This window comes from Lepus europaeus, chromosome 17, assembly GCF_033115175.1.
Source record: "Lepus europaeus isolate LE1 chromosome 17, mLepTim1.pri, whole genome shotgun sequence".
Lineage (NCBI taxonomy): Eukaryota > Metazoa > Chordata > Mammalia > Lagomorpha > Leporidae > Lepus > Lepus europaeus.
The window spans coordinates 17,502,228-17,526,189 of record NC_084843.1 but is presented as its reverse complement, the minus strand read 5'-3'; the positions used below and the strand labels follow the sequence as shown (position 1 = coordinate 17,526,189).

The following is a 23,962-nucleotide window of genomic DNA, read 5'->3' as shown; positions in this document are numbered from 1 at the left end:
ACTGGAGACAAGGAGAATGTTCTCGGTTTGTCTTTCTAGACTCTGAGCTCAGAAAAGCTCAAGAAATGTCTATTCTTGAGTATCTGAAACAAAAGGGAATGAGGAATTCACTCGCAGAGCCCTCCATGGTCGGTCTGTCTCCTATCATCTTCTGACTTCTCCCATTCCTGCCTCACTCATTCCAGCTGACCCTCACAGGCTGCCTTCTTGTTCCCCAAACACCAGGCACCTTCCAGCCTGCTTTTGTTCTTGGTGTTCCCTTTATCTAAAATGCAATTTGTCCCTCATCTGCTTCACATGCTACTTTCTTTCTTCCTAATAAATGACTCCATTTGATCTATTTTACTCATCTGACTGCCTTCTCCCACTCCTGTTGCCCCTCCCCTTCTAGTGGAATGGGACAGAATAATATTTCTTTCACTGCTGTATCTCCAAGTGCTCTTCCCATATTTGTAATTACTACAAGCCTGACCTCCAAAGCTTCAAGTTCCCTGCCTTGGAATGAATAAATCAAGACTGGACTAGGCTGCTACAATCCAGAGAAACAGGCTTTCTCTTTCCTTCTGTGATTCAACATGTATTTTTAATAAGCCCAACCTCAAGCATTCGAGTCCACCAGCTTGGATCCTACTACTTATACAGGCTTCAGTTTTTGATACGCTCATGTTTTTTGAGCAGTTTGATGTCACCAGGGTGAAAGTCGCCTACACTACTGGGAACTCAATATGCCATTAGAAGGGCACATGGTATCGAGGTGAATATGTCCTGTCTTAAGACTCATTATTCAAGATGTCATTTTTTACATGGTAACAGAGCAATTTTCCCTTAAGGAACTAATGTAGATCTTTCAGTCAGCAACAAGAAAAATACGACTATGACTTTTACAGAACATCCATTAATCTTTATTTGATTTGACGAAATCTGCATTATTAAAAGACAGGTAACAAAATCTGAGCTTATATTGAATCTGACAAATTAAGATCTACAGGGTCTAGAATATTATGTAAGAAATATCAACCGAGGGGGAAATAAAAGCATCACATGCAGTTGCTCCTGGCAAAGAGGGAACTACATCTGCAGGTGAGGTCCAGAGTGTGCAGTGCATAAAAACATCCTAGAGGAAATGCAATTTTGACTTACTTGGTGAAATGGTTTTCCCTTTGGGGCAGAAGAAAAGGTGGCGAAAAGGAGTAGGATTCAAAGGCATATGCAGAATGGCTTCTCCATTTCAAAATGGTAATAAAAATATTTAGATCATGGCACTAGGGCACCTTTGAGGAAAAGAACACCTTCACCAGAGTAGGCTCTTTGCATAATTCTTGAGTAATTATGTACAATTTTCAAGTAATAAAGCAGCTGTAAAGTGTCATTTCGCGTTTACGGTGGCTATCTGTTTTTCTTCTCGCCCTCTGGGGCCGGATCTGCTTCTGCATCACAGGGACACTTCTCCACACAGTTTCTCGGGAACCATCCTCTGATTCTTGAAACACCTGAGGGAGAAGATGAACCTGATGAAATGGTCACATGCACTGCAGGAACATTACTGAGACTGATATGCCCGTGACTTCAAATTAACGAAGTTGGATCTTTTTTCCTCCTTTACGAGCTATTATAACCACAGCTTGGTGGGGGTGGGAGGGTGGTGGTTTTTAAGTGTTCCAAACAAGCTAGAAAACAGATGATTTACCAAATTCTGTTCTCTGAAATGTGGTTCAAGACAGCCCTTACCTGAAGACAGGCAAGTTTCACTTGTATAGGCTCACGAAAGGTGTTTTTGGTACATACTATTACACTGTGTGTTCCAGGAACTAGATAGTGGATTTCAAAATCTTTTTGCACTAAAATGAACTTACATTTTCATTCCATTTTCCATGGACTTTCAAATGTACCCTTGTACCTACGCAGACCAGGTAGAGAAGTGTGTTGAGGAGTTCAATAGCGCAAATGAAGCACTAACACGAGTGCCTATCACACAAGAGGTAGGAGCTCAACTGTTAGTCATCATTAAAAAGACCTGCTAAGTACACTGTTATGGAGAAACATAGAAGGCACATTTTTGGTGCTTAATGATATGCCCTCCTATGGCATCCCCTTGATGAATCTTCAGTGTGATTATTCATAAAACTTACTCCTATATAATTTGAAATTTTGCTAGCAGTTTTGTCCTTTAAACACACCCTTTCATTTCCATACCTTCTACAATGGAATCATCAAGAATTTTGTCTCCATACAACCAGTATCTGAAATATTTAAAAGGTTAAAATTAATTTTCTAAGGCTCAATGTCAGTTTTGTCATTAAAGAAGAAATGCAGTACTTCTCGTCACTTACCGTAAACCTCTCGTGGCCAAAATGAACTCCCCTTTTTGCAGCTGTATTCGAGGCTCTTCAGTGCAGGGGCTCGTGAAGAAGGTTTTGATTCCTTTGTTCAAAGGACAGCAGGCACCACTGTAATCATCTATTACTTTATAGCGAACCTGTTGTCAGGGATCAGAGGGACAATTTGAGTATTTACATATACGAGTTTTTAAGTTTAAATTTTTGGGGTGACAAGCCTCCCTTCCCAGTTGCCCATCCTCCCATCTCTCTTACAGGAGGTAAGTGATGTCTCCAGTTCCCAGGCTCTTCCTACTATTCATTTATTTTTTTTAATGTATTTTTTAATATATGTATTTGAAAGGCAAAGCAGCAGAGAGAGAGAGAGAGAGAGAGAGGTCTTCCATCTCGTGGTCTACTCTCCAAATGCAATAACCAAATCAGAGCCAGGCCAAAACCAGGACCCCAGTATGTTATCCTGGTGTACCACATAAGTGGTAGAGACCAAAGTACTAGTGCCATCTTCTGCTGCCTTTCCAGGTGAATTCACAGGAAGGTGGATTGGAAGTGGAGCAGCCAGGACACAAAGCAACACTCCAATATAGGATGCTGGTGTCTCAAGTGGCAGCATAACCCACTGCACCACAATATTGGCCCCAGCCCCCCATTTGAAGCTCAAAGGTACCAAGAATTAAATTCTTGGTCAGTGCCATCTAAGACAACTTTCTGCAATGAGGGACATGTCCTCTTTGTTCTGTGTCTGTGGTATTCAATGGGGAAACCACTAGACACATATAGTTATTGAGCACTTACAATGTGGCCAGTACAAATGAGTAACTGAATTTTTCATTTGATTTTAATTTGTATTTAAATAGCCACCATGTGGCTAGTGGTCATCATATCCAACAGTATAGTAGAAAGGATCCATTTCACCCTAAGGAGCTATATTGGGGATAATTACTTTTCTTTGTTGGTAATTTAAATTGACAAAGTTCCCTACAAATATCCAGTCTCAACTATTTAAATAAAAACAAAAGTGAATTCCATCAAAAAAAAAAATTTTTTTTTGACAGGTAGAATTAGACACAGAGAGAGAGACAGAGAGAAAGGTCTTCCTTTCCGTTAGTTCACCCCCCCCAATGGCCATTGTGGCTGCTGTGCTGCACCGATCCGAAGCCAGGAGCCAGGTGCCTCCCCCGGTCACCCATGCGGGCGCAGGGCCCAAGAACCTGGGCCATCCTCCACTGCCTTCCTGGGCCACAGCAGAGAGCTGGACTGGAACATCAAATTTCAATAAACATACCAAGGACTATTATTTAATAAAAACCATTAGTTGGTTTCTGCTTAAAGGCAATTTTTAAAAACTACTCAGAGGTATAAGAGCCTGACCAAAGAAAACAGAGATTAGTATTACAGAAGAGTTACTTACACTTCTGACTCTCTTATCTGCTTTTTGTTTCAACTGTTCTATCTGTTTGAAAGACATAAAAGGAACAATTAAGTCTCTATTTTCAGTGTTGAAAAACAGTTTACCCTTCCCAGTCTCACAGTTATATAACTAACTCCCAATTTTCCACCACCTCACACTACTGACAACTTAAAGGCCACAAGACTTTTAGCATGTCATGAAGGCTTTAAGAACCAGGGGCCAAGATGGGGCTTTTTTTTTCAAGGTCTCCTCCTCAATGCCTTCATCTCCATATTCTGAGAGTACTCACGGGGGCCCAGCAGCCAGGAGATGGGTTTTCTGCCCTCAAGAAGCTTCCAAGCTACCACCTAAGTCGCAGAACAGATTCACGGATTCTTCAGAGCCAGAGCAAACTGCAAACACTTACCAACAAGGAGTTCTGACTAAAAATTATCACTACAACTCACTTTTTCCACTTAGTTGGCAATTACTTAATAGTACAGGATTAGACATAGTAGGGCAAATAAAATAAAATAGCACAGGGTCTCTGTCCTCGAATCTTGACAAGTCAGACAGAAGATGTAAGATACAAGAATGAAATTAGAAGTTGAGACAGTGTGAGCTACCATGCAGTAGTACATGATTAAGATCCAGGTCCAGATGAGTCTGGAGTGGGTAGGTTAGACTTTATGGAAGCAATGGGAATGGAACTACTCTTACATTCAGAAAGCATATCAGGGGTAGAAAACATAGTGGGCAAAGTTAGGTGGCAGGAACATACAGGAGTTCACATAATATTGCAAGTTTAAAGGTAGTGTTAGGCCAGATTTTATAAAACTAAGTTAAGAAATCAGTTCTTTATGTCACAGGTATGGAATTAAGGAGAGATTTAAACAAAGGAAGAAATACAACACAAGGTGCACTTCAGGACTATTCACTTGAATTCATCTGACTTACTGGAAATATTTGTATTATGTATCTCCCTGTAAAATGTCACCAGAGTTCAGGGGAATTAATGGCAAGATGAGGAAGCAGAGGGGAGAGATTGCTAGAACAAAAATACTCACTGTTAAGCTATACTGGTGACAGCCTTCTCGTATTGGCCATTCCAGTCCATCTCCATCAGGGGCCCCTGACCAGGTAAATACCTGTTTGAAGTTCTTCCATCTATCTCCCAAATCATAAGGAAAAACAAAGACTTCTTCTAGCTGATAATATTGAATTCGATCTTTAGCCTGTGGGTAACAAAGATGTAAGATGGCAAATGCCTCTACCTTATATGGTTTTCAGTAATGAACATTTTTTTTTTTGACAGGCAGAGTGGATAGTGAGAGAGAGACAGAGAGAAAGGTCTTCCTTTTTGCCGTTGGTTCACCCTCCAATGGCCACTGCGGCCGGCGCATAGTGCTGATCCGAAGCCAGGAGCCAGGTGCTTCTCCCGGTCTCCCATGCGGGTGTAGAGCCCAAAGACTTGGGCCATCCTCCACTGCCTTCCCGGGCCACAGCAGAGAGCTGGCCTGCAAGAGAGGCAACCGGGATAGAATCCGGCGCCCCGACCGGGACTAGAACCCGGTGTGCCGGCGCCGCAAGGCGGAGGATTAGCCTGTTAAGCCACGGCACCGGCCAGTAATGAACATTTATTCCTTCAATTTGTATCATGCATAAAAACATCCCTGCTGTTATGTTAGTTTGCACAGAAGGGATATAAAATTTTATCACTATATAGGAAGAACTTGACACAGAACACCAACTTTGTATGCAACTGCTTAGAAAATCTATGAAAAGCTTTTTTTAGGAGTAAGTATTCCAACAGCTGATAGAATCCATGTGTAAGGAAGGGACACTGATAAATAGATTCAGGAGAAAGCATTTACTGAGGATGGAACTGTTTGTGGGGTGCAGAATACAAGGCATTCATCCCAGGTGTGGCAGTGTCACCTATGGGAATGGCCAGGAAAGCTTTAACAGGGGAGCCATGATTTTATGATAAACATTTTTAAAAATTTAGCTGGGGTGGGGGGGGTTGGTGCTGTAGTACAGTGGTTAAACCATGGCCTGCAGCATCGGCTTCCCACATGGGCACCAGTTCAAGTCCTGGCTGCTCCACTTCCCATTCAGCTCCCTGCTAAAGAGCCTGGGAAAAGCAGCAGAGGATAGCCCAAGTCCTTAGGCCTCTATATCTATGTGGGAAACCTGGAGGAAGTTCTTGACTCCTGGCTTCAGCCTCACCCAGGCTCCACTGCTGTGGCCATTTGGGGCGTAAACCTGTGGAAAGAAGCTCTCTTTTTCTGTCTCTTCTTTTCTCTCTGTAACATTGCCTTTCAAATAAATAAATCTTTAAAGAAAAATTTAGCAAGGAGGGAAGGAAGCACTTTGGGCTTAACAGTTAAGAGACCACTTGGGTATGATACTCACATGCTATTAGTTACTGGATTCCCGTCCCCACTCCTGATTCTACCTTCATGCTAACGTGAGCCCCAGGAGGCAGCAGGCAATGGCTCGGGCAGTTGGGCTCCCTGCCACTCACTTGGGAGACGTGAGCTGAGTTTCTGGCTGCTGGTTCTGACCGGCCCACCCTCAGCTGTTGTGGGCTTTTGGGGAGTAAATCAGAGGACTCACTCTTTGCCTCTCAAAAAATTTTAAAATAAAGAAATAAATAGTACATAGGTACAGGAAATCTTCATGTTTTACACCATTACGTGTGTGTGTGTGTGTATACACACACCAATTTATGTAAGTTATTTGGGTTGTATAATCATATATTCTAAGCATTTAACTTGTTAGCTTTAACATAAACTGACTTTGAATTTCTTAGGTTCTGCTGACACCTAGTGGTACAAAGATACAGTATTCCAATAACGAGTGCACCAAAACTTTTGACATTTGTTGTATTTTATTGTCTGGTAATTTCTATAAATATCATGATCATTTATTTAAATTATTGACTCAATAATAAAGTACCTGTTTTAAAATAACTTAGATTTAGCATGGTACTTTTTTTTTTATATAGTTTATTTTATTTTTTTTTTGGCCGGCGCTGCGGCTCACTAGGCTAATCCTCCGCCTTGCGGCGCTGGCACACCGGGTTCTAGTCCCGGTCGGGGCGCCGGATTCTATCCCGGTTGCCCCTCTTCCAGGCCAGCTCTCTGCTGTGGCCAGGGAGTGCAGTGGAGGATGGCCCAAGTGCTTGGGCCCTGCATCCGCATGGGAGACCAGGATAAGCACCTGGCTCCTGCCATCGGATCAGCGCGATGCGCCGGCCGCAGCGACCATTGGAGGGTGAACCAACGGCAAAAAGGAAGACCTTTCTCTTTGTCTCTCTCTCACTATCCACTCTGTCAAAAAATAAAAATAAATAAATAAATAAACTATATAAAGCATGGTACTTTATAAAGAACCTTGGTCATTGGCAAGAGAAAAAGGTTAATCTAATGATGATTTATTTATTATGTTTACTAGAACTGATACTTTGAAATACTAGATTATCAGTATTTTATGAAAAAACTTATTGCAGTACTTTATAAAGTAATGCTGACATTCACGGTTTACTGAAAGAATTGTCAAGGTATAACATGAATGAATCTATTATTATAACTCCATTCTCATCTAGATAGTAGAGGGTAATTTCTTTTTCCCTTTCATAAAGGAAAGCATCAGTGTTCAAAGTAGACTGAATTTCAACAGAGATCAACAAGATATACAAAGAAAAACTGGGGGGAGGGAGGGCGCCAGTGCTATGACATGGTAGGTAAAGCCGCTGCCTGCAATGCTGGCATCCCATATGGGCACCAGTTTGACTCCCAGCTGCTCCATTTCTGATCCAGCTCTCTGCTATGGCCTGGGAAAGCAGTGGAGGATGGCCCAAGTGCTTGGGCCCCTGCACCCATGTGGGAGACCCGGAGGAAGCTCCTGGCTCCTGGCTTCTGATTGGCCCAGCTCTGACCATTGCATCCATTTGGGGAGTGAACCATGAATAGAAGACATCTCTCTCTCTGCCTCTGAAACTCTGCCTTTCAAATAATAAATCTTTAAAAAAAAAGTAAGGCATTCAAATTAAATTAGAAAACTGGAAAGCTTGACAGCTTTCCAATATTTAAATTTTTTTTCCCATAAAATTGATAGTGATATGAATAAATGAGATTTTTGGATAGTGTAAAGTGTAAGTGTAAACATTTGGAAAATCTGCAAGTTTAACCAGTAAATCATTATTTTTCCTTATAAACAATGCTTCATGTTCTGTAAAACTATGTATTGATAAAAGATCCATTCACAGAGTAAGACAGACTGATGGATTTTTCAGGTAAATGTTACAAGAAGTTTATTGACAAGAAATATCTTGTCAAATTTTAATGTAGTATCAAAGAATATCACCACTCAAAAGGCTTCCATAGGTTTGGCAACTCATGACAAGAGCCTAGGGTGATTACTGATGCCATGAACTAGAGTGTCAATTTGTTAAGTCAACAACAGGAGTCACTGTGCACTTATTCCTCATGTAGGATCTCTGCCCTTAATGTGCTGTACATTGTGATTTAATGCTATAACTAGTACTCAAACAGTATTTTACACTTTGTGTTTCTGTGTGGGTGCAAATCTTTACTTAATATATACTAAACTGATCTTCTGTATATAAAAAGAATTGAAAATGAATCTTGATGTGAATGGAAGGGGAGAGGGAGGGAGAAAGGGGAGGGTTGTGGGTGGGAGGGAAGTTATGAGGAGGAAACCCATTGTAATCCATAAGCTGTACTTTGGAAATTTATATGCATTAAATAAAAGTTTTAAAAAAAAAGAATATCACCATCATCTAAAAGGCCTACTAAAATACTCTACCCTTTACTACCTACTTATCTGTGTGAGGCTGGATTTTCTTCATAAACTTCAATCAAAGGAACATATCTCAACAGACTGAATGCAGAAGTAGATGTGAGAATCCAACTGTCTTCTGTTAAGTCAGATATTAAAGAGATTTGTAAAAACATAAAACAAAGCTAACTCTTAATTTGGGAAATATAACTATTTCTCATTAAAATGTAATTAACATAATGGGCTATTATTACTAAGTGAAATAAGCCTTTTAAAATGATCTCACTTATGGCTGGCACCACGGCTCAATAGGCTAATCCTCTGCCTGTGGCACCGGCACACCGGGTTCTAGTCCCGGTAGGGGCGCCGGATTCTGTCCCGGTTGCCCCCCTTCCAGGCCAGCTCTCTGCTGTGGCCAGGGAGTGCAGTGGAGGATGGCCCAAGGCCTTGGGCCCTGCACCCCATGGGAGACCAGGAGAAGCACCTGGCTCCTGCCATCGGATCAGCGTGGTGCACCGGCCGCAGCGCACCAACTGTAGCGGCCATTGCGGGGGTGAACCAAGGGAAAAGGAAGACCTTTCTCTCTGTCTCTCTCTCTCACTGTCCACTCTGCCTGTCAAATAAAATAAAATAAATAAAATAAAATGACCTCACTTAGAAAACATGGCAAATACTTATGTCAGTGGATATAATACAAATAACTATGAGTTACTTGGTGTCTTAACAAGTCTGCAGACTACAAGAGGGAAACCAAAAAGTTTGAAAACTGTTGCAAACTAAAGTTTACAAACTGGCTGCCAGGTGTCTAAATATTGTATTATTTTTATGAATACTGTATGTGGCTCACAAAAGGTTTTCTTTTTTTTTTGGTTTTTCATTTGCATTGCTTGCTAACATTTAAAAACTAAGAGGAGACCACACAGAAATCTAGATCTCTAACTTGGAAAAAAAAATTGAAGGAGTTTATAATATTGGGTGAATATTCCCTGCCATGGCAGCCATCAGCCTGTCTGTCAGACAGTGCTTTGGTATACAAGCTGGGTGCCATCACTTCGGTTACCTGTCTGGCCCCTGCAGGCATTGGTATTTTGCTAAACAGTAATCGTGAGGCTCTGAGAAGCAGCTCAGGGTGTAGGTTAAAGCAGGAGTCAATCAAATGCCCCTGTATTCCCTCTGAAGTGACATACAGATGACTTAATGAAGCCCTCTGGTAGCCAGGTTTTCACTTTGCAGCACTTATTTAGGTAACTAGTACTTTAATATTGAGGAAACAATGATTAAAATTTACCTTCTCTTCAATCCATGATTCAATAGAAGTTTTGTTTCTGAGAATTATTTTCATCTGGAAAATAAATGATGGAAAATTTAATAATGTGACCGGTTTACTGAAGGTCACCTTCACAATAATCCTGTGAGATAGCTGAAGACACTGAGAATGCTAAGGGTTAGGTCACCAGTATATGGCCCACCTGACTCCACGGTCCTTGCTCTTAACAACTGCATGACAACGCCTCTGTAAAAATGATTACACCAACACACAGTCAAATCTGGATCTAGGATTTTAGTCAAGATCCATGAATCATACGAACTGTATTTTTGATCCCTTCAGAGACAAGTCATCTTCCTTTGTCCTCCCAGAACTTTATACATAAATCTATGATGTAGGTATGACCTTGTATTAGACTGTTCACTATTCATTTTGAGTTCCCTAAAGGCAGGAACCTCTTCATTTTCATTATTGCAGCCTCAAAAGTCAGCAGAATATGGGGCTGGTGTGGTGTGTAGCAGGTTAAGCTGCCCTGGCTGCTTCACTTCCAATCTGGTTTCCTGCTAATAAATCCTGGGAGGCAACAGGTGATGGCTCAGGTACTTGAGATCCTGGCATCCACTGAGAGACCTAGATGCAGTTCCTGGCTACTGGCATCAGCTTGGCCCAGCCCTGGCTGCTGCAGATATTTGGGGAGTGAACCAGTAGATAGAAGACATCTCTACATATCAGTCTCTGCCTTTCAAGTAGATGTAAATAAACATTTAAAAAAAAAAAGGAAATTGGCAGAGTAACTCATCACAGAGTAGAGAGCAAGCAGCACATATTATCTTAGGGATGTTATGGATACTCAATGAGCTATATGTATAAAGACCTACAGTGCCTTTCATATAGTAAGTGTTCCATGAAAGTACCTGTATTATATTGACTTATTGCTAAATACATACTATCATAGAATATTAATCATTAGGTTTACTAAGTATACAAATGAGTGACTTTGGGTAAGCTGCTAATCTGAGAGCCAACTGCTCATGTGGAAGGAGGAAAAACAGTAATATTCCTCTGTCAACCTCTTTTGGGGTTGATGTGAAGATCTAGACTGTAATTGTGGGAAGTACTTTCTCAACTATAAAGTGCTACACAATTCTAAGTTCACATTTTAAAAATTAATCAACTACCCACAAACTCTGGCAGAATTACTTCAAAGTAATTTGTCTAGTACCAAGGACATCAAACTGGCTACCTAGATGGAATAAGTAAAAACAACTCCAATTTCATACTGCATAGTTAGGCACGCCTTTCTTTCTCATTGCAGTAAGCCCAATAATTTGACAACTTTTAGCTAGAGGTAACCAAGAAACTTACCTGGATAAAAAACAACATCCCAACAGCTATAGTGGTTCCTAAAGCTAGTCCCAAGGCAAACAAGGTGGCAGCAAACGCAGCTAATCCAAAGGGAACGATTGGAAGAGGATCTCTCCGGGCTGCACTCATATCAATCTTCACTGTGTTCCACCCAAAGGAGAGCTACAAGCAACAAACACACTTAGAACAACTGCTTGTAGTAACTGGGCAGACTCTACTACCACATTTAGAACAACACGATCAAAAAGATGGTAACTAGACTGTGGCCAAAGCAAATACAGCAAACCTAAATACCAATAATGAATACCATGCACGATACCATTCTTCACTTTCTCCTATGTGAGGTAGACTTCACAAACATTACGCATCAACAATGCCAGACACCAATCTAAATTGTAACTGTTTCCCTTCTTCTTATTGCTAGTATATATTTATTGTGTTTTTCCATAGCAACAAATATAGCCTAAGATTCAGCTGCTTCTTCCTTCATGTTCCATAATGAATGGTTAAGAACTAGTAAAATGGTACCAGCGTTGTTGTATAACAGGTAAAGCTGCCACCTGTGACGCCAGCATCCCATACAGGTACCAGCTTGTGCGTTAGCACTGCTCCACTTCTGATCCAGCTCCCTGCTAATGGCCTGCAGAAAACAGAGGAAGATGGCCCAAGTGTCTGGACCACTGCCACCTATATGGGAGACCTGGATGAAGCTACTGGCTCCTAGATTTTGCCTGGCCCAGTGCTGGCCTCTGGGGACATCTGCGGAGACAGAACTCTCTCTTTCCTTCTCTTTCTCTGTTAACTCTCATATTCAAAATAAATAAATAAACCTTAAAAAAAAAAAAAAAAACTGGAAAAATGAAGGCCAAGGGGCAGGCATTCAGCACAGCGGTCCCGGTGGTTAAGCCCTGCTTGGGTTGCTTGCATTCCATACCAGAGTGCCTGGCTGGGATTCCAGATCCTTAGCTTTCAACCCAGCTTCCTGCCAATGTGCACCCTGGGAGGCTGTAGATGATGACTCAAGTGCTTGGGTGTCTGACTGAGTTCCCAGCTCCCAGCTGGGGCATGGCCCAGCCCTAGCTGTTGTGGGCATTTAGGGAGTGAATCAGCAGATGGAAGATCTCTCTTTGTCTGTCTCGCTGGTGCTCCAGCTAAATCACAGAAAGCTTATAAGGGGTGCCTCACAAAATAGTGGAAAATGGAATAAAAAGATATGTTTACCCTGCTGCAAAAAACTTTTTTTAAAGATTTATTTATTTATTTGAAAGTTAGAGTTACACAGAGAGAGGAGAGGTAGAGAGAGAGAGAGTGAGAGAGAGAAGTCTTCCATCCGATGGTTCACTCCCCAACTGGCAGCAACGGACAGAGCTGCGCAGATCCGAAGCAAGGAGCCAGGAGCTTCCTCCTGGCCTCTCACACAGGTGCAGGGCCCAAGGCCTTGGGGCATCTTCTACTGCTTTCCCAGGCCATAGCAGAGAGATGGATCGGAAGTGGAGCAGCCGGGTCTTGAACCCGCGTGCATATGGGATGCCGGTGCTTCAGGCCAGGGCGTTAACCTGCTACACAACAGCACCAGCCCCCCAAAAATTTTGAAATTCATGTATGCAAGAGATCTTCAAGAATGTAGAATAATTTCCTTTCATGGAAAATGTATATTATGAATAAACTATGCATGGATTTCAAATTTTTTTACATCAAAATAAAACTTATCTTTGAATACCCCTCTTCTATGAATTTTTTGAAGTACTCTTGTATTTCCAAAGGAATCTTCTTTAATCTTGTTAACTATCACTCACTCTGGCATGAATGATTCTCACTTACCCGATTATAAAGCTGTGTGTACATAGTCATAACAAAAATGAAAGCAGCATGGATACAACCCAGTGGCGCTAACAGGAGAAACAGTGTGAATGAAGCATGATTTTGGTAACCACAACAATTGTTGATCCAAGGACAGTGATGATCCATCTTCATTACACATCTAACGAGAAAACATCAACGTAAAACATAAGGTAGAAAATCCTGTCTACTATAAATAACTCCGCTTTTCAAAGATCATGCAAATAGGAATCTAGTATATCTGTGAGTCACAGGGGAGTTATACATCATGGAACAGAAAGATAAATATGAGTTTTTAAACAATTATGAACAAGGGCTCCTTTTAAATTTTAAACAACACACAAGAAAAGGTAGGCTGTGCAACAGCTTCTGAGGCAGACATCTGCTACAAGTGAATTTGTGTAAAGAAGTCAGGAGGTCCATTGCCAAGTTCACGATAAAGAAATGAGTATGGTTCCTGGTTTTCCACTGGTACAGAAACGTAGTGATTGAAGTCGAATCCAATAGTGACTCAAAAAATGACTTAACAGTCTCCACGGGGGTTGATGGGCCCACACAGACACTGTAACCTCCTCCTTCCTTCCTGTTGTCATAGTATCTTTTAGGTGGTGGAATCTTTGAGATAATCAAGCTAACTCCACAATGTAAAATCTGGTATAGTAAGGAAAGTCTCACTGTGCCTTCAATTCCTTATTGTAGCTAGAAAAAAATTTCCTGATCTCAAACTAAACTTTGTGTTGGTCCTGGCTTTTTTCATGTTTTTGGTAGGTATTCAGTTTTCTTCCCATTACATTGTTTGTATTAAATCACTTGTGAAAACAGACAGCTGTATTCACTTACTAGATTTATACAAAATGTGTCTGTCACAGAAAAGTCAGTCTCCTTTAGAATTCAGACTCAGAACACTCCTAAGTGCACAACTGATAAGCAACACTGATAACAGTATACAGAAACAAACTACAGGTATAACTTTTTACCCAGCTCTTGCAGGGCAAGGGGAAAAGCAAATCTGTATTTTTCTACAGAAATCTTTTCACTTATGACCCCAAAAATGAAATCTAACATCTATAAAATAGAAATTACACTTAAGTTACTTTTTTTTTTTTAATGCAGTGACAACCCTGTAACAAACAAAAGTAAGACTGTTGTAGAAACAACAATCAAAAGAGACCAGGAATCCAGTTGATCAGTCCCCAAAGAAGAGCAAAGACAAATACCTGTTGCACTTTCTGCAGTGATGTGAACGTGGTGCCTTGTATGCCTGGCAGACTTTACAATACTGGAGATACATGGTATCCTGAGAATTCTCCTTGGTAGCAAAATATAAACAAATTACATCAGTTACCTGAGCCCAATTAGTAAGTCAAACTTTATGAACAAAAGCTTTCTCATGGAATGATTTCCTTTTATGGGAGATGGGGAAAGGATGGACTCTTAACTTCTGCTTCCATTCCTTTTATTTGAGCTAAAATATTTCTAGGAAAAAAATTTCTGGAGAGCAGTATCACTCTGCCAAATGCTCAGAAGTCACTTTTACTTTTTCCATTTCCCACCAAATCCAGTGTCGCTAGTTGGTTCCATTTGCCCAAATCTTAAGAATTGAAGTGGTTCAGACGCAGAGAGCTGGTGGGACTTTAGAGTGGGGGCTGACATACAAGGTGACATTTGTTCTGACATCTGCCCCTTCTTGGATACTACCAACATCACCTCCCTTCCCTTGGGCCATTTTAATAACCTCCTGGTTTCCTTTACTGAAATTTCTCTTTCATCCAAACTGTGTACTGTCAGACCACTACTCCCTCGTATTCCTGTGTCACACCTGTATGCCAGAGCTCAGCACAGAAATCTCTTGAAACTCCCTATTGTCTAACAGTTTCTTGAGTATTCAGGATCTTCCTTTGTTGCAGTCTTAGCCGCACTACATAATCTCTTTTCCAGCCACACAAGGCAGTCCCATTTCTGAATACGTGCGCCCACTTTCTCTCAACCTTTAATGCCCTCTTTTCCTTCTCAGTCCTCTCACAGGTTCCCAGATGAACACACTCAGTGCTTCAAACTTCAACAGCACTCGTCATAGCCTACTTAGTTATCTGGCCAGGGGCACTGGTTTCTCTGCTATATTACCAACTTCTATACTTGTTCCAAATAGTATGCCACCCAGAGTATACACTGTGTTTTTCAAATTTAAACATGCCTAACACTCATTTTGGGATTTTGTTAAAATGAAGATTCTGATTCAGTAGGTCTAGAGTGGAGCCCAAGATCTGCATTTCTAACAAGCTACCTAGTGATGTCAGCAGAATCTTCCTAACAGCTTTTAAGAAGTCCTAAATTAATTCACCTAATTAATGTCCAGTGTTATAATTTCCCTGCAATAACTTTAAAACTTTTAAAACTTTATGGTTCATCATTAATAATTTTAAGCAACTGTTACTAGACCCTTTTCTCTGAGAGATGTTATTATGTGAAAAAAGATCCTAGAGCCAAAACACACTGTGAAATTACAACACAGGTACGTGGTATGCAGTGTTTCCCTAAACATGGGACCAGCAACCCATCCACTCCCCTCCAATTAAAAAAAAAAAAGGTAAGACAACTTATTCAATGAAACTGCTTTGGGAAATATTAATTTACATCAGTATTTTCAAACAGAAATGAAATCAATATTTGAATATAAATGATCAGTGATTGATCTACTTAGTCTCTATCAGGAAAGAGTAGGCTGTGTTTGATGTTACTGGTTAGCAGATAAGGCAAAAACTAAATACAAGATTATCCTTAGAGTTCATCATCATAAGCAGTCTTTATCTTACCGGTTTCCACCCCAGAGGGACAAAGCCAGGACCAACAAACATGGCGTTGAAGTAATTATAAAGAATCATGACAGTCCAATTTATCAACATGATGAAATTCACACTTCCTCCAGTTGTATGTAAGGGCCAATACCACAGCACAGAGTCAATCATGGCCATCGTCGAACATATTGCTATAACACCAAGGGCTATGATGGGACCCCAGTGACACAGTCTCTTTAGTTCTTGGAGATTTTCAAACTTGATAATTGAGCAGAATGTACCCATTTTGGCAGGGAGGAATGTCTTCCTACTTCTAAAGAATTACAGATCTCCTTTTTCTGTGCACACATTTCCATGTGCCACAAGTCCACGTGTGTTCCTTAATTGTCATGCCTTCAAACTGTGGGATGCTAACGCAGATCACGCCATTTTCACAGCTAACAACTCGGAGTTCTTTATCCTAACTAGAAGGATCCAACACCTTGGTTGGAAACTCAACCTAAAGGAAACAAAATGTGAAAGTCCAGTTAATTTTCACTATATAATGTATTTGTTAACTCCAAGAAACACCTAAACAAAATCATCTCAAGTGCACTGCTATGGGATGAGTACCTTGTCAAATGTACAAAAAAAAAAAAAAGTTTCAATTTATGTAAAATAGGGTTCAAGTTTGAATGGCATGTAAACTGAATACAGGTTTCTAAAACAGTTCTTATTCTTTTGTTCCCAACTTGTCAGGGTGCTGTGGCTGCCCAATGCTTAATGAGTAGTTGGCGAAGGCAAAGACTTTTAGAGCGGACAAGCAGGGCCTTAGGGTTGATCTAATCCAGCATCCTTCGTGACAGAAACCGGCTTAGCGAGCCTAAGAGATTAGCGCAACTTCAGGAGTCAGTCAACAGCTGAACCCAGAGAAGCCAAGTCGGGGTGCTGTGGCCTCTCAGCGGGCTCTTAGGGAGTCTTGAACCAAGGCAAGTGCGAGCCAGGCAGGACGAGCTACGCCGTGTGCCTGCCGCTGTCCCCCAGCACAGCCACGATCTGCTCTTAGGGCCGAGGTGAAGGAAGAGCGAGAGCTAAAGCAAAGAGCGTGCGAGGCCAGGCGGGGAGGGGAGATGGAGAGCAAGGGGAGTGTGTGGAATCGTGACCCGGGAGGAGACGAGAACGGACGTGAGTGATTAGATTTGAAGAAAACAGGAGCGGAAGGAAGGCAGGGCTGCGAGCCGGGGACTTGAGAACCGCATTTCTAACCAGACTGGAACGCGCATCTGAGATAAACGGCTCTGAGGGGCGTCCCACGCAACAGATGCCGCTGCCCCGTGCCTCAGTTTCCCGCCTTGGCACGCAGCGAAGGCGCTTCGGCATCCTCACTCCGGGGACGAACTTCCCGGCAAGCGGGCTCGGTCTCCACACTCCGCCGACGGTGGCGCCACCCGCGTGGGGCAGAGACCGACACCACCGGAGTCAGGGTCCCTGCCTCGACCCCCACCTCAGTCTAGTCCTGGGTGCCCGCTCCACTGCCATCGCATTTCCGGGGCGGCCTGGGCTCACCCGGAACAGGTTTTCTCCTTCTCGGGTAATTCCGTCATGGACACCTCAATCCGCCGCAGGCAGAAAGCAAATCCCGTTTGCCTGAGGCTGGGGCACGGGCTCTCCCGCGATCCGTGCCTCTCCGCCTGCGCCCGCGCCGCTCCTCTGCCGCTCAGGGCTCCTGCGCAGGCTCCGTTCCAGCCACTTCCGGAAGGTTCCCCGCGTCAAAGTTCCCTCCGGAAGCAGGCGCCTGTGACTTGGAACTCAGGTAGCCAGAGCCGTTTCTCAGAACTTGGAAGACGATAAAATGCTTTCGGCGGACCCCAAGAATGCGTTACTTTTCGTCGGCCTTCTTAGGGGCATTAACAAGAGCCCATTTCCTTAGCGTACTTTTGACTCTTGAAGCCAGAGCGGAAAGTAAAAGCCGCGCGCAGGCCAGTTTTCGGAGGACCGAAATCCCGACGCACAACCAGGAAGCGGCTGGCCTGGGAGCTGTCCCCGGTTCTCCGCTCTGCTCTCGAGGGCACCTGCGGGGGTCCCCGCGCCGCGGTTCCGAGCCCTGCGTGGCCCCCGCCCGCACCTAACCTGCAGCCGGGGCCAGTCACTCTGGAGCCAGCATGTCGTCCGACTTCGAAGGCTACGAGCAGGACTTCGCCGTTCTCACGGCAGAGATCACCAACAAGATTGCGAGGGTCCCCCGACTCCCACCTGGTGAGAGCTCTGCCCTGCCTGGCCCGGCGAGGGTGGCCCGGGGCGCGGGGGGTCGTCGCCCGCGCTCTGTGAGGGGTGGTGCTGCCTGCGTCCCGAGGGATGGGACGAGGTTGAGGGTGCAGAGTCCAGGCTGGGTTGCGGGGAGCAGCGACAGGAGTCTTCATATCTGGATTCGGATCCGGACCTCCCCGCCTTGTAACTTGTTTTTTCGTTTGTAAATCAGACGTGGGGATCCAAAGAAAATCAGTTAAAGCACTCAACTCCTGGGTCTACAGCGTGCAGCAGCGTTGTTACGTTAGGAGGGCTGATATTACTAGAGGTAGCCAGATCCGATTCAGAGCCAGAGAGCCGGGGTTCAAATCCCACGCTGCCACTAAGAAGTTCTGTTTGTCTGGCAAAGTTTCTTAACCTCTCGGCATTCCTTCTGGGTCAGAGCGGGGAGAAGTGTACCTGTCCTACGCTAGTCGTGCAGATTGGCAGGTGTAACATGAGTGAAGGCCCTTTCTTGTATGTTAGCTGCCTTTAGCGTTAGTATTTTTCAGATCTCACCTCGTTTCTTGCTTCTCGCCCTTCTTGAGGGTCTGTAACTCAATTTTATGTAAAACTTTTGTGCAGAGTGACTCTTCTCACTTTTAAAATTGCACGTCTCCCACCTGGAAGTGATTTTGCTTTTGCTGCCTTTTCTGGTGTAGTACATCTTCCTTTCCATGCTAGACAGCCAACTGTGTGAACATGGGAGCTGTGTCACGTTTCCTTCCTTGTCGCTTACTTACTAGAAACTCAGAAAACTGTTTTAAGTGAATGAAAAGATGAATACAAATATGATAGTTTTGACTTTTGTTTGTAAGATGTTCCTTCAGGATTTCTCTTCAATAGCGATTTAGTTTGAAAAATTAGTTACATATAAGATCTAAACTTTTTGGTTTAGTTTTGTTGGAGAAATTAAAGCATCATTGGTCCTTCCTTAGCTCTGGGTTGCAAAGTATAGAAAAGGAGGTGTTCATTTCTCTGTGGGCTGGGGAGTAACTTCACTTTCACACCCTGTCTAATCAAGTCCTTGGTACCAGCAACAATTTCTCCTAAATCTAAGTTGCCATTCCTTTCCCAGCTTCCCCCCAAGCTTAAGTATTTTTAAATAATTTTCTCCCTTTATTTCTTTGTTTTTCTCCCCTCTCCCCCACCTATTTTCTGTTAATAGGGATCACTGCTTGAAGCCAGGATCTCTGAATTTACACCCCAGTCATCTCCTGACGTCCCAGTTAGTTCTGGAGAAGGTGGCTGATGTCTTAAACAGGTGTATGAGTCCAAGTAAGGGAACAAGAGGAGAGAAGCAAGGTAGCCTATGCCACCCAGCTTTGCTGCCTCAGACTTTGTGGAGAAATCACGTCATGACACACCACCTCGCCTCTTCTCTTCAGTTCTGCTTTTCTCCACTGCCCAGGATCTTGACTTTTGCTGTTGTTGGAGTCTTCTGCCTTTGAATTGAGTCCAGAGCCTCGGACTTTCAGGATTTGTGCTTTCAGTTGGATTTTTATTGAGTTTTAATTGTAATCATTTTGGCAATAGAAACATTTCGTTGTTCAGGCTGCTAACTTTTGTATCTGGAAGCTGCGTCATAAGGTCACAAACCCATCCCGGGGTACAAAGCTGAAAAGCTGTTTCTGAGACAAGATTTTGTTACAGATGAGTTTTTTCTGATTTTGTTTTAATGTAGCCATATTTAGAACAGAAGGAAACATTTGAATTAAAATGCTTTATACAGAAGGGCGTGCCTCTTGTAGCTGTAGTGTCATGTAGGATCCAGGCGCAGAAGCTGCATTAGTACTGGAAGGAGACTGTACTGGAAAGAGGTTTACTGACTCAAGTAACTGCGTAATGATAATTCTTTTAAAATGCAATGATTGCTCCCTTGATAATGAATGGTGCTTGCTCATTTATAATGTTTTTGATTGGTAATAGGAAAAGATTAAAAATATAGAGTTAAAAATTTCAGATGCATATCTGTGGACTAAGAGAAATTAATATGTACAACCTTGAGAAAAATAATGATTAAAAGTAATTATAACTGCTGTCTTTCTGGGCATCATTAGCAGTAGTGGTGCTCAGCCAGAACTGACCGAGAGAAGATGAACTTTAAGATACCTGAGTTAAGAGGGTTAAAAATTGGAGAAAACTTTAGAGCCAGAGCAGTTTATTTTCCTCAATATATTAATTTATTTAAATTGATAGAGGTTGGATAAGTCTGTTAAAATGAGCTTTACTTTTTTTTTTCTGTGCATTTATAATGAGCTAGTGTTACTTCCAAAGACTAGAAAGGACTGAACGTTTAAAGATTTTATTAAAAAAAAAAAGTGTTTCTCTGTGGTTTAAAAAAATAAAAATAAAAAGAATTTGTTCCTAGACTGAAGTGTTTGAATTTTAACTAATTTTAGTCATTAGGTGTTGAGCTGGGTGACTCTCTTCCTAATTAATACACTGATGGCACTGTATTTGAAAATTGTCTTTTAATTCCCTGTTCCTTGGGAAACTCAGGAAAATAGATGAGCAGAAGGCACAGTTAATACTTTATTGGTAAATTCCATGTGATGGGGATGAATTCCTAAGTGAGGGGAACTTTTTACAGGTGAGGAGGTTCTGTTACATCAAGCAAGCTTCCTACAGGATCTTCCCCCCAATTACTTTCCTGCTTTGCCTTGCAGAGAGGTAAATGATCTGTTGTGAATCCTGTCACTTTGTCAGAAATTTACCAAGAGATTATAGGAAAGTGGTTAAGATGCAGACACACTATCCAATCTGTTGAGAATCCCTGGGTTACTACTTACTAGATATATGATCATGTGCAGATTGCCTGGCCTCCTTAAGCCCACCCCCAGCACCCATCTGTGGAATGGGGTGAAGAGTAATATTTTGAGTCTTATCATGTTATAAAAAAACTAGTGAAACAAAGCATGTGACACATGGGCACAGTTCTTGCACAGAGAAAGTACGATCAGGTAGCCCTTTGTGATTCTGCTGCTGCTGTTAGTGTTGGCTTCCTTTATGTGCCTAGACTAGAGTGAGGGATTTTTTTTTTTTTTTTTGATCATTTACATTTGGAAGGAGGTGAATGATAAAGGACTTTTGGATACAAAATTGGAATTGGACTTTGAGCTCAGAGGCTGTCAAGCAGGGAATCACAGGAGAGGAATGAAAATGGTGATTGGAGGGGCAAGACAGGAGCCCTTTCTGGAAGGAAATGCTTGCGTCTTGGTGGATGCAAGCCCTGAAGGTTTAGGAGGCTGTCCAGACATAACCAGGTATGGAAGAAGCCGTGGACATGGTTCCATGATGATGTCTTAGCTTTGCAAGGTTGTTGTAGTGAAGGAACTTAGAAGAGACTGCTTTTATTTATGAATCTTATGATTTGCTTCAAATATGTGTGGCTTTAGGGCTGTAGTATCTACAAGCAGCTACTGAACACTTGAAATGTGGCTAATATTTTGATATATTGGGTTAAATATTATCAACACTAAAAATCTCATTAGAACTAATTTCATTTGCTTGTTTCTTTTTAAAAATAGGCTACTAGAAAATATAGCTTTGCATGTGTGACTTGCATTACTTTGTTTCCATTGGCCTGGAGAGTTAGATTTGAAGGGATAGTTGGAGTTCTAATTCAGGAGTTTGTACCTCATTAGGAATCAGGCTACCTCATGTCAGCGTAAGAGCTGCTGGGCAAGATCCAATTTTTCCAGTTGAACATATGGGGAAAACCTTCAGCTGATACCAGTGGCCCAGTTACATCTCATAAAAAATTAAATATTTATGTTGTATTCCCCTTTCAATAATGTATATATATGCACACGTAAACATATGTGTGCCTATGTCTGTATCTCTGTGGGTGTTATTTTAAGGATGGGCTATCATAATGTTAAACACAGAGCCTCCTGTGCAATAATGATAGCTGTTAGTGAACAGGTCTGCTGCCTGGGCACATGCCATTCATAAAGGAGATGTCATTCTGGGTAGATGACACCCTTAAGCTCATCTTTTAAATCCTTGACAATGCGAACAATGCTGTAGTGAGCCCATCACAGATGCCTGGGTTCCATCATTATGTCTGACAATGCCATCATGAAATGAATTGTGTGGGAAAATGACTTCTTTGTATTATGTTTCTCCCACCCCAATCTTAGGGTATTTCTGAAAGAGAAACTTACCATTTCAAGAGGAGGATTTATTTGTCCCATTGATATCATTTTTCTTTTTCTCAGTTTCTCTGTAACAAGTATGTTGTGGGGTGCTAAGACTGGTCCATTTATTCAGTAAGTGCTTAGAAAGTCCCCACGAGGTACAGCTCTTGGTGCTAAATATACACATGAGGCAAAGGTGTGTCCCTGCCTTCAAGGAGTGGAGATGAGGCCGAGGAGGAAATTATAGTAGACTAATATAGTAGACTAATTTCTATTGACCTCTAGGCCCCTCCAGCACAGCAGAGAGCTTTAGGAATCCAGAGAAGAGAAGATGCAGTCTCAAAAGACTACCTGGAAGGATAGGTGGGGTTTGGACAGGCAGAAATGGGGAGAGACTATGTTATAAGAGGTTATAATAAGCAAGCACAATGCATATCTGTTATTTCATACTGCACAGCATCTTCCATTCTAACATCTGATAACAACACTCAATTTTCCATTAGAGAACTACAGTTTCAAGCAGAAGGACCCAAGAAGGGAAACTACTGGGAGCTGCTCCAGGCTCCTTTGCAGAGGCTATGATTACGTCCCTGCTCCTTGGTGTCTGAGTCAGCCCTGACACTGTTTTCCTCAGGCCTGGTGACTCATTTTTCCCTTGGTTCAGTGAACCACCTCTTGTTATTCTAATAAATCACATTCCTAGTCTCTCTCTCCCTCTCCTCCTCCTCCCTGCCCTCCTTCATCTTAAGTTGGCCAGAATCAGTTCTCTTGCTTTAAGTAACAGAACCCTAAGTGGTAGTTTAAAAAGGGTTTGGAGAAAGTACAGAAATGAGATTTGCTTAGATAATAATGAATAATCTGTCTGTTTAGTGTGTGGAGTACATACTGGGGAGCTCATAGTTGGAAAAACAGAAAGGTTCGTTGAGTCTGTAAATCGAAGGCCTTGACTGCTGAAGTCAAGTTATGCAGTCCGGGTTGCCCTTAAGGCAGACGTGGGGACTGGGAGCCAAGGTGGTTGGCAGCACAGCTTCTTTTGCAAATGCTTCCACAATCTTGCATTATTTATTCAATTTACCATCATTTTGGGAGAACTGATTACATACACCAGACTTATCACTAAATTCTAGAACTGTAAAGGTGATTAAAACTTGGTTCCTGTCTTGCTGGAGCTCCCAAGCTGAAAAGTTAGTCAGATCTGTTAGTGTGAGAGAGAAATCATCATAATTATATAAGAGTTATAGGTGAGGCCGGCACTGTGGCATAACAGGTTAAAGCCACAATCTGCAGTGCCAGCATCCCATATGGGTGCTGGTTGGAGTCCTGGCTGCTCCACTTCCAATCCAGCTCCCTGGGAAAGCAGCAGAGGATGGCCCTAGTGCTTGGGCCCCTGCACTCCTGCACCATGTGGGAGACCTGGAGGAAGCTCCTGGCTTTGGCCCAGCCCAGCCCCTGTCGTTCGGCCTTTTGGAGAGTGAACCAGCAGATGGAAGATCTCCATCTCTCCTTTTCTTTCTCTGTAACCCTGCCTTTCAATAAATAAGTAAATTTCCTTTTTAAAAGCTATTTTATGTAAGAGAAGATAAATAACTCTTTTTAGGGCAAGGGAATTAGAAAAGGTTTCAAAGAGGTGGTGATTTCTGATGTCACTTTGCTGCTAAATGCTATGGTGGAGAAGAGCATTAACATTGGGATTAGAAGTTGATTGATTTGTAAATACAATCAAGATCAGAGATAAAGGTTTAGGATGAAAAATACATAAT

The 23,962-nt window shown here is 42.3% G+C and overlaps 2 protein-coding genes across 6 annotated transcripts in view; one reads left to right on the top strand and one right to left on the bottom strand.

The window, feature by feature from the left end:
- Positions 1-887: 887 nt before the first annotated feature.
- On the bottom strand, positions 888-17,508 carry ZDHHC6 (zinc finger DHHC-type palmitoyltransferase 6). 3 transcript variants are annotated; one of them, XM_062213883.1, is made up of 11 exons: positions 17,279-17,508; positions 15,814-16,294; positions 14,218-14,309; positions 12,983-13,142; positions 11,162-11,323; positions 9,818-9,871; positions 4,791-4,958; positions 3,745-3,786; positions 2,331-2,476; positions 2,194-2,240; positions 888-1,490 (listed from the first exon to the last, which is right to left on the bottom strand). In XM_062213883.1, the coding sequence occupies exons 2-11, from the start codon at positions 16,078-16,080 to the stop codon at positions 1,387-1,389; spliced, it is 1,242 nt and encodes a 413-aa protein (XP_062069867.1). In that variant the 5' UTR covers positions 16,081-16,294; positions 17,279-17,508; the 3' UTR covers positions 888-1,386. The 3 variants fall into 3 exon arrangements, with proteins under 3 accessions (XP_062069867.1, XP_062069866.1, XP_062069868.1); XM_062213882.1 differs by having other exon boundaries at positions 17,341-17,508; XM_062213884.1 differs by lacking the exons at positions 3,745-3,786; positions 4,791-4,958 and having other exon boundaries at positions 17,341-17,508.
- Positions 17,509-17,801: 293 nt separating this feature from the next.
- The window catches only part of VTI1A (vesicle transport through interaction with t-SNAREs 1A), a 388,014-nt gene continuing 381,853 nt past the window's right edge, over positions 17,802-23,962 (top strand). Inside the window, exon 1 of one of the 3 annotated variants that reach the window (XM_062213886.1) lies at positions 17,802-18,030. In XM_062213886.1, the coding sequence (XP_062069870.1) occupies positions 17,937-18,030 (94 nt within the window). In that variant the 5' untranslated portion in view covers positions 17,802-17,936. The remainder of the gene's footprint in view (positions 18,031-23,962) is intronic. The other 2 variants (XM_062213887.1, XM_062213885.1) reach the window with 2 other exon arrangements.

Coding starts and splice junctions, on each gene's coding strand:
- ZDHHC6 (XM_062213883.1), bottom strand. CDS start 16,080: ATGGGTACATTCTGCTCAATTATCAAGTTTGAAAATCTCCAAGAACTA. Junction 13,143..14,217: donor CACTGCAGAAAGTGCAACAG/GTATTTGTCTTT, acceptor TTTTCTCGTTAG/ATGTGTAATGAAGATGGATC. Junction 4,959..9,817: donor AATCATGGATTGAAGAGAAG/GTAAATTTTAAT, acceptor TGTTACCCACAG/GCTAAAGATCGAATTCAATA.